Raw genomic sequence first — 11,534 nt, 5'->3', positions numbered from 1 at the left:
TTCAAATTTTTTTATCCCTTTTGTTCGTTTTTATTTTTTAATTAATAATATATATTTTTTTATATATTTTTTCTTTTTTCTTTTTCTGTTTTCTTTTCAATATATTTTCAATTTTAATGTTTTTTAGTTTATATTTATTTTTTATGAATTGTTATAAATTTTTTATTATTTGGTGTTTTGTACTGTCATATTATAATATGACATACTTTTTTTTACACTGTTTTAAGTACTATACTGATATTTTCACATTGAATTTTAATTATATTCGTTTGAAGTTTATTATTGTTTCTGGTTTAGCAGTTTGTTTTTATTCTTTGAATTTTATGTTTATATTTGTATAAGTATGTGGTTTTGTTTTTTATTCATACATATTTAATGTATTTTATTTTAATTATAATGAACCACGTGGTTCTATTTTCTTTTATTCTATTATAGTCATTTTTATTTATAAATACATTTATAGTATTATTGTATAATTGTATAATTTTATTAATATAATTAAATATTTTTATTATTATATTGTAAGTTAATATTACCTGTTTATTTTTATTTTAATTATTAATATTATTATCAAAAAAGGATACCGAAAAAGTTCAACATTTCAAAGTATACTGCCCTACCGGCTGATACCATTATTAATTAAGAAAAATAAATCAATAAAGGTAGGCATGCTAATATTGTATTATTGTGAAATATATCCATTATTTGAACTTATTGTACCTAGCCTAACTTAACCTAACCTAACCTAGAAATCAAGAAAATGTGCAATTTGAACAGAAGTTTTAAGTTTTAAGTAGATAGTCCATAATATAATATATATATATATATATATATATATATATAGTCGTCCAAATTAATATTTTTGAAAAAATCCTCATTAGGAATCTAGAAATTATTGGCAGGCCATCAAATTTCAGTCATCAGTTAAAACAATGAACAAAAATGATAAATTACAACTTACACTAAAACCTCCTTTTTAATTTTTTTTTCAATTATTGTCGTTAAATAATTTTTTTTGCCGAATCAAAAAACTTGAAAATTTACCCATAGGCCATAAGTCATTTCATATTAGAATTTCAAAAGTAATGGACATAAGGACATTATATAAAATTTCTATTTTTTAACTTTTCTCCTAAAATATGATAGTTAGAAAGTTGGTTGATAACTCATTAAAAGGGGAATATCAAGTAGATACAAAATGTATAGATAAAATTTTTTAATGTTCTGCAGTGAATAACTATTAAAGATAATGTTCTGGAAATCTTCACTGCACTTCTCCTGACCAATGTGAATCTAACAAGACCCAAAAAAACTATCCAGTTTTGGAGATCTATCTCACTAAATGAAAATAAAAATGATTTTTTGTGGGGTTGTTCACATCGACATTTTCTGGATTGAAATTGTTATACCTTTTGGGTGTGATATCAGTAAATACATTTCTAAAAATTAAAAATCATGAAAGTTTACATGCCGATCCTAGACTAGGCAAGCGTTTTTTTAAGCATTTGAAATTCAAATTTTGACAAAATCCATCATAATTGCTAACATTATCAAATTATTTTGTATTTAAAAATGTTTATAATTTTAAATATTTATACTTAAAACTAAAAGTTCAAAACAAGGTTAAAATATATATATAACTATATAAGTTACTATTATATACACTATTATTATTTTAATCTGCAACTAATTTTTTTATTATTTAGTTTATTTTTTCTGGACAGATGGCGCCACTATTGTATTTTTTGACATCCTAATTTTCTACTTTCCGAGTGGTTTTTCCTAAAATTGTTTTCCATAAGAACCTTCTCCTGATAATTATGAACTCAACAAAAAAAGAATTAGTGAAATTGGTTCAGCCGTTCACGCGTTAATACAGGGATCCATTTATATATATAGAGATTTATATATAAATATATTAAATCAGCACTATTATTATTGGCATTTTATAAGACCGGACTCGACAAGAAATAGAATATGAGTTCTAATATTTACTACGACACTTAACCATATTTATTTATTTATTTATTCAGCCAAAACAATTACAATTAAATAATTACAATAAAATAAATTAATAATAGCTGATACGAATACCAACTGAGCTATAAGCTCGTATCTGGTACACTGAGTTAAACTATATTACAATTCGTTTAAACTTTAAAGTAAAATACTAATACAAATAAAAATACGATAAAATTAAATAAACATAACATGATAAAAAAAAACTTTAGAAACAAAAATTTACATATTTTAGGTACATATTAACATATTATACCTACCATATTATGTTTAGACATATTGACTTTTATGATTTTATTGATACACACATTATCATCAAGATCACTAACTATTTTCTTTATTGCCTTTTTTATTTGATTTTTATTCTTTATATTAATTATATCATTGGTATTATTAGATTGACTTTCACATAAACTTTTTATTAGACTCTTTACTTCGTTATTTAAATTGTTGAAAATAGTTTTCCCCATGTAATTAGGAGAATTTCTAGAACTAGTTAATAGAGTATATGACGGTTTAATGTATTTTCCTGTTCTTCTGTCTATTTTTTCTGTGGCATTGAGTGTATGGTTCTGTATGGATTTAACTATAATTTGCCTAATGTATAGTTTATAAACAGATAATATATTAGTATGGTTGAATAATTCCTCTGATGGGTATTTTAATGGTAGGGAGTATGCTACTTTTACAATAATTTTTTATGTAGTTTGCAATGTATTGATATCAGTTATGTTGGTGCCTCCCAACATGTTATGCCGTATAGTAGAAACGACACAGTGCCATGTAAATTTGTCTTATATTTGATTTATCAAGGAATCGAATTTTGTAAAATAATACAGTTAAGCTCCTCATTTTATTTTCGATATTATGTATGTGTTCTGACCATTTTAGGTTAAAATCCAATGTCACTCCTAAATATTTGAATGGTAATACCATGTTAATTGGTTTGCAACTTCAATTTGTCATACCAGTTCCACATTTACGTATTATACATTTATATCCAACAGGTAGCTGTGAACGTATAGTAACTATTGGCATGCAAACCGATTTGTTTATGTTATGTGATAACATATTATTTTCCATCCAGTCATAAATATGCCGTAAATCGATTTCGACAGTATGTTTCAATTTTTCCTAATTATCTTCGAAATTAACTAGTGCTATGTCATCGGCGAACATGAATAATTTACATTTTAATAAAGATGCAGGTATAGAGTTAATATATATTAAAAACAATATAGGGCTTAATGATGTACCTTGAGTGACTCCATAATGTTTAACATAACATGATTACTGTCCGATAGTGGTTAGTTGTTGTCTGTTACTCAGATTAGAGTTAATCAGATACTCTAATGCATTGTCATCAAAGCCTAATTCTTTTAGCTTGTTTAGTAATAATTGTCTACTGATTTAATCAAATGCTTTTCCAAGTAGAAGAATGAAATTAAAATTTTTTTTTTAGTATCCCTTTTTTATGTAAATAGTTATTAATGTCGGTTAAAGCATCTTCTGTTCCTAAATTTTTTCTAAACCCGTATTCTCCAGTAAATATTATTTTATCTCTCTCCAAATATTCTAATAGTTAATTATTTTTTCAAGGATTTTAGCTAAAATTTTTTCTATTGAGATTGGTCTATAATAAGTGAAATCAGTTTTATCTTCTTTTTTATGAATCAGTACGATTCTAACTACCTAAAGTTCATCGGGCACATTAACATTTGTTATACTACAGTTAATTATGTGTACAATAGGTAATATCACATTGTCTCCTATTAGTTTAAAAAATAGTGCTGTATAACCATCAACTCCAGGTGCCGAGTTGTTATTCAGATTATTTAATTTATATTTTACTTCGTAACTGCCTATCGTTTTTAACTCGAAGTTGGAGTTAATGCTTGATTTATTATTAGTATTTGTTCCGAAATTAGATTGTATATTATTTGTACTATTAGGAAAATTGTTATCGACTAGTCTATTTCCGGTTGTAGCGAAGTATGAATTATTATGTTTAAGTAGTCTTTAGGTGTGGATGTCGAATATATGTCCATTAATATTTCATTGATTGGTAGCCCGGTAGATTTAATTTTTCTCCCCGATAGTTTATTAATAACTTTCCAGATTTCCCTTCCATTACCTTTACATATTTCTATTTTATTGATATAATATTGTTCTTAAGCCTTCCAAATGAGTATTGTTAATTTATTTCTATAACCTTTGTAATAGTTTATCAATTTATGATTCGAAGTATCATTTTTAATTTTCATATTGAGCTTATCTCTATTTTTATTGATGTCACAAGTCCATTGGTAATCCAGGGTTTTATCTTACGATTAATCTTACTTGATTGGGACTTTGATACAACACAGTTATTAATTGTGTCTAATATATTATTATTAAAAATATTTATTGCCGTATTAGTATTATTGGTTTCGAATAATCCAGTCCATTGAATACAGGATAATAACCTAACTGCCTTATTGTAATCGATATATGATATTAAATTTAAATAATCATCTATGTGTTTGTTATTTGTTTGTGAGTTTATTAAACTACCTATAATTGTATAATGATCTGTTATACTAGTCTTAATTACTGCAGAAATGAGATTAATATTTCTACCAATTTATGGTCAATACAAGAACTAGTGTCATAACCCACTCTAGTATGCATACATATTTGAGAAGAAAATCCGTTTGACTATAGTATATTTAAATAGTTATCAGTAATGAGAGAAGTATTTTTTTCTAAAGGACGCTACACACTGCAGCGGTGGCGGTAATATTCTTTTGTCTTGGCGGTGCCCCCAAATTATTGTGTCCGGACTCATTTTGCAGTAACCGCTACCACCACCACCAACCGCCACCGCTGCAGTGTATGGGGACCTTAATACGTCAATGTTTATACCTCCAATCCATATACAATTTTTTTTATATAGGACCTGAAGTCATTATGGTAGATAGTTCATATAAGAAAATGTTTATATTAGTTTGAGGTGAACGATATATAGCTAAAATTGTAATTGGCATGTTACTCAGTGGCGGCTCGTGGTTTGGACGTCAATGTTTATACCTCCAATCCATATACAATTTTTTTTATATAGGACCTGAAGTCATTATGGTAGATAGTTCATATAAGAAAATGTTTATATTAGTTTGAGGTGAACGATATACAGCTAAAATTGTAATTGGCATGTTACTCAGTGGCGGCTCGTGGTTTGGACGATGGGACGATCGCACCCCCTACTAAAATTAATTAAATGAAGAAAATTAATTGTATAATATTCTTAATTTTACATTTTTAAAACATATTGTAAATTTTTAAATAGTAAACTAGTCATAAATTACCTACTAGTTACTGTTTACCTATTTTACATTTGTCTATTACATTAATTGTCGTGTGCGAATTGGTTATTTCTCTCAGATACTGCGGACGACCGGCAGCGTCGTACAAGCAATATTCAGAATTCGTATATAATAACTTATAAGCGATGCCCGCAATCGTGTGCAAGCGGATACGTTTATTGTTGTTGCGATGTTATATACGGGTTTAGACGACCAGCAGCGTCGTCCATACAGTAAAATATTTATATATTACTATATTGGGTACTTAATTTTTAAAATTAACAGCGTTGTCGGTCGCTAATCGCTATTATAATTATTTTAATTGCCATTTTCTACTGCGACCTGCGACTATATTATAAAAAGTAAGAATAGTAAGATGTATGACAAAATACATATATTTTGTCATGGTAAGATGTATATTTTCGTATATTTAAATAATTTGTTATAGGTACCTATGGCTACCGCTATTATATTTAAAGTCACACCCAACCACCGGCACCCACGAGCCGCCACTGATGTTACTTATCTTTAAGTCTAATTTTATACAGCTAGCCTCTGAGAACAATTGAAGTTGATTAACAGATATATTATGTTTATTGTTTAATATATAATAATATACTATGTATAACAACATAGGTGGTCTTAGGATTTTAATTTTGAAAGGAATTTAGTCTCGTATACATTTTAAACATAATATAACAAGCATAGGTGCAAATAACGTTTGGGATTTGGGAGGGATAAAGCCTTACTTTGATAATATTGCATAAACAAAACGTAGGAAATGTTTGGACGGCTTAGCCCCTAAAGCCCCTCCCCCCACTATCCCCTCCCCCCACTATTTGCGCCTATGATGATGAGCCTATGGCTGATGGGCCTTTCACTAATAAATTATTTTGAATACATTTTTGAATAAATCTGGCTTATCAAATCTATAAAAAAAATTTAAAAAAAAACACACATTATTGTAAAATCAATACATTCATCGCTCCGCTCAGAATCTAAAATATAAAAGTTAATACAAATATTATAATTGTACTTAATTTTCAATATAGTTATTGTGTTACAGCGATCAGTGACTAAGTGGTATTTTGATTTTATATGTATAGATATATTGTCTATGAATATAATCTATACATATAAAATCAATCATATAATTATATAAACCACTTAGTCACTGATCGCTGGAACTCAATAACTACGCAACGTACGAAATTGAAATTTGGAATAGAGGTTCTTCTCATATTTTTATCGTGCAATAAGAAAGGATTTGCCAAAATTCGCATTTTAACCAGGGACAATGATGTTATATTAGACATTTTATTTTTATTTATTAATAGTTCCCATTGGTTACAGTCAACAGTAGAAATTATTTGTGTTTATTTATTATCGGTTGCCATTGGTTTTTTGGGCAGTTCAAGTACAAGCTTGCATTAAATCAAATTATTGAAAATTGCTTACCAAGGTGATTGGTGAAAGAGTTGTCCTTTGTCCGCGATCCTACGTAGTCGGATTGCCTACCAGGGTGGTTGAATTGCTTTGGGAGTTTTTTTTTGTTGTAATTCGGTTAAAAACATTCGTAAAAACTTGAAATTTGGGTTGCTTACTTATATAAGCCTTACCTAGACATGGTAAAGTTTTTAAAACATTTGAGCGACTTATGAGCTTTTTTTTTTATTTTATATTTTTTTTTCATTTTTATGATATTTCCTAATTATAAATTATAATTATATAAATCGTTCTTAAGCTGTTCTTAAAACGCTTTGTTTATCACCATAGACCATAGAAACGAATACAATTAAATAAAAAAGATTCCCTCGTCTGCTCAGAATCGTTTTTTATCGAATGCAATCATTGTGTTATGGTCTAGGAGTTGAGTTAACTGCCTAGCTCATAAAGTTGCAGGTAGCAAGACTGATGGATGAGGAGTTCTTCAGGTAGAGTTGAATAATAAGACTGATGTAAGTTATTTAGGTTTTTTTATTGAAAATTGTTCTAAGTACAATTTGAGAATTTATTATGTTGCCGTGCGTGAAGGTGCTCGCCTGTACTATGGTGCTACACGTCTAATCTACAGGCCGTTTCGGGTCTGGTTTTATAGGGCCTCCTGCTCTTCTACTTCCCCCCTAGTCTATCGATAACTCCGTGGATTTCACAGGATGCTGTTTACATTCCCACGCCTGGTTAATCGGAGAGTCGTGTCCGTTTTATTTCGTTATCATGTTTTGCCGTATATGGTATACGCTATCCGACAATATTTAGATACTGTGCATTATATATATATATATATATATATGTATAGTTCGTAAGCAAATTCTAAATATTATATTCATACATTTATGATTAAAGCGAGGTTGTAAGACTTATTAAAATGCAAAAGACCGTATTGCCCTCTTGTTATATTTCCATAGGCTTTCTAATTGGATATATGACTTTGATTTATTTTAGCCGAATTTCTACGTGCTGATATTTATCTAATCTTTATGTTGCCAAATGTGGCCGAAGGCGAAACGAGCACAATAATACATTATGCGTATTAGGGGGTTCGTTACACCTCCCCTCTTAAAGTCATATTTTACTGTTCTAACATTAAAATGTGGCTTATTTCTAAATTTCAGTACAAGCACCTTCCCTAATTTACAATTTTACATTCATAAGTTATTTGTTACAATTACAATCATGTTTACAATAATTATCATTTTACAATTACATATTTTGGTTACATTATTTCGAAATATTCTCTTATTGTTTTCAAAAATATACGTACAATCCACAATATATTTTTGTTACATTGATTTTCAACATTAAGTACAATTAAACAATTCATTTATCATTTGTTAATTCTTGTTAGATTACAATTAGTATTACAATATATCATTAATTATTATCTATGTTAGTTTATAATAATAACATATAGTTTTTTTTTTTTTTTTTTTTTTTTTCTTTTTTTCACAATTTCACTTATTTTAGTGTTAGTTTTTATGATATCAATGCTTAAAGTTATTACAATATTTTCTTTTTGTTTATATAATATATATATACTTTCTTATGTATTTCATTTCCAACACCGTGTTAACAATATTAGTTAATAAATTTAATATCATATATATATCCTTTTTCTTTTTACCTTAGTTCTATATTTTACCTTTATTTCCCCCATATTTTCTATTTCTTATGCGTATATATCTAATTTTTTTTTTTCCATTGTATATATATACCTTCCATTTAAATATTTCAAAATTCTTTATATCTAATATTAGATTGTTAATTTAATTAATTTTTTTTTTTTTTTTTTTTTTTCACTTTCTACAATATCGTTTGTATTTATCTTATTTACTGCGGATCTATCACTCAAACATACTATTTAATCAAAGTTGTGTTTGTGGTGTAGACCAGCATTAAAATGATTTTATCTTTATTTATTCTTTCCTTATCTTATTGAGATTTGTTAAATCCATTTGATCGATTGTATGATCCATTCAAAGTTCCATTATATTCACAACTATTAAATGTATCACCAATTGATCAAATGCCTATATTTTTTCTGAAGATTTTATCTCGCACGGAATATAATATTGTACCACTAATCAAATCTTATTTTTTCTATTAAATTACTTGGCACAGTATTACATTCCAATCCGAATTTTATCCGAATCGATTTCTATTTTCTATTTTGTAGATTTTTTTTTTACATGGGACATGACATTATTCCACCGATCATAATTTAAATTCTATTGATCCACCGTCATAATGTCATTCCCCCACCTAATTTCAATTCCTATTTCTTCCTCTGTAATTAAAATAATTTAAATTACTATAACATACTTATTACAAAATTACCCTCATATTGTTATATATAATATTTTTTTTTTTTCATTAATCTAATTCTACTATTTTGTGAGATTGACCATTTTACAAAAAAAAAATATTTAAAACTTTTAATTTCCAATTATTTCATTAATTAAAATATTTTATCAAATTTGTGTATCCTTGTTTCCTCAAAACCATATTGAATATACATTTTGTGAACCTCACGTCCATTTTCGGGTCGTGAGCGTAAGTCATTCTATGTTTTTTCGAACACATTATACTGTGAGTTTCCTCCAAATTTAACATTCTACCATTTTTTTCAAATGAACCTATTTCATATCTAAATATAATTTCTTTTGTTCTTAGCTTCTCTAATTTAACTGTAAATTCTTTTGTAAGGTGTTCATCATAACAGGTTATATTCAAAATTTCATATTTATCTATACCCATCCTTTGTAAAATGTTTCTATCAGAATGCCCATTCCACACTACTATTACGTTTAACTTATCTCCATTCGAAATATACCTTTCAATGTAATCTGGTTTTAAATTATTCAGACTAGAATTCACACTTTTCTCAAGTTGCGTTAAACATGCCTCCTGTAGTACCTGTTTACATTTTAGAATCCGCTTGATCTCCTTTTTGGCCAACAGTAATTCATGAACTTTCATTTCTCTTACTCGTTCATGAAGTGGCAAAAGTAGCGGTCTCCCTTCTAGCTTTCGAACTTTGCACTTGTTCAGGCTGTTCGAAATGGCTCCGGATATTACCACTATACTCGTTCTATTCATCATGGTGAACTCAAAATCCATGATGACGAATTTGACTTCCCTTCTATTTCAAAATTTATTATTAAATTTCAATATCTATATTATATTTTAACATTTATTTATTTATATATTTTTTTTTTTTTTTATATATATACTTATCCTTATAATGATTCTAGTATTATCGATTATTAATTAATTTATATTATATTAATATTTAAACTTACATATTATAATATTTTATTATGTATTAATTATATTTTTATTTTATTTGCGGTAATACGCTTTTTCCTTTGCTTTGTTCTTGTTCTACTTGAATAACACCTTTAGCTGTATTACTTGCGGTTTCCGCATAGGACTTACTTTTTCCCATTCGTACCATTTCATACCGTGGTTGTCTTAACGACGTTAGTTTACATTTATATGTTATATATATTACAAATATTAACATTAATGAAAATACTAATAATCCTATGGTTACATACAACAAATAGTTGCGTCTATCGTTTATTACGTCCTGTCCCGATTGTTTTTCTATTTCACTATCTATCATGTTTTGTACCTCGTCAAGCGAATGTGCCATTTCGTGAATCTGTTCTAATTTGTGATTATCTTCCCTAATTACTAATCTAGGTAGGTTTATATTTTTTATTTTATTAGGAATCGTGAATACTAAATTTCCTGATCCTATTTGTGGAATAAAATTTACATAATATTTAGATTTTATATACTGCGTTGGATTCAAAATTATATTGTTTCCGTATGCCCTACAATCTGTCGTTAGGGTAATCAACCCTTGATTTTTTATCTTTTGTATATACGGTTCCGTATTCCCTTGACATGCAATAGTCAATGTTTCGCCTCTACTCGTGTATATCCACGTATTTGCGTACCTCAACTTATAAAAAATATCTTTCGTCAAAATTAATACTCCTGTTTCACATGTTTCTGGTAATATATCTGGGTTTTTAAATAATGATATTTCGCATGGGTTTCTAATATTTGAATGAACAACAGGTGAAAACTCCGGACATATCGTAAAAATTTCTGTCTCAGTGCAATGCAATAGTTGTGTTTCAGTGAAAGTTGTATATTGTTCACGATTTTTCGTAATTCCTACATATTGGAATTCTGGTTTAAGAATAATACTATGATTTTTATCCAATACTCCGTTTATCATTGTTTTTACAGGTTGTGGTATTGGTAATATTCTATATAATGTTAGTTCTAACTCCGTTACCAGTGGTATTTTAATTACAAAAACTATTTGATTCTCACTATAGAATACTGCCATTTTAGTGATTTTACTCAATTCGTATATTTCGTTTGGGTTAGTGCCCATAGGTAAATTCAAATTAATTGGTAATTTTAATTTAATTTGCGTTAAATGATTTGCTAACTCGCGTGGTGTCATTAAGCTAGGATGCAATACTCCCGTCCTTGCTGCTGAAATTACCGAATTTATCGTTGTTGTCTCATACGAATATTGCGCAATTAATGCTGTGAATATACTGTGTATTCTATTAGACAAAACTAACGTTTCAAGTGTATTTGTTTTATTCACTAGTTCTCCGATTTTTGTCGAAAGAGTTCCCTGTT

At 27.9% G+C, this 11,534-nt stretch overlaps 1 protein-coding gene across 1 annotated transcript; it reads right to left on the bottom strand.

Moving 5' to 3' along the window:
* Window positions 1–7,370: 7,370 nt before the first annotated feature.
* LOC132949207 (uncharacterized) lies at window positions 7,371–9,995 on the bottom strand. The gene has a single exon (XM_061019971.1). The coding sequence runs from the start codon at window positions 9,978–9,980 to the stop codon at window positions 9,315–9,317; it is 666 nt and encodes a 221-aa protein (XP_060875954.1). The 5' UTR covers window positions 9,981–9,995; the 3' UTR covers window positions 7,371–9,314.
* Between the last annotated feature and the right edge of the window lie 1,539 nt (window positions 9,996–11,534).

The sequence above is a fragment of the Metopolophium dirhodum genome, chromosome 7, assembly GCF_019925205.1.
Source record: "Metopolophium dirhodum isolate CAU chromosome 7, ASM1992520v1, whole genome shotgun sequence".
Lineage (NCBI taxonomy): Eukaryota > Metazoa > Arthropoda > Insecta > Hemiptera > Aphididae > Metopolophium > Metopolophium dirhodum.
This window is presented reverse-complemented; position numbering and strand designations above follow the sequence as displayed.

Excerpts from the sequence above, each read along its gene's own strand:
- LOC132949207 (XM_061019971.1), bottom strand. The coding sequence starts at position 9,980 with ATGGATTTTGAGTTCACCATGATGAATAGAACGAGTATAGTGGTAATA.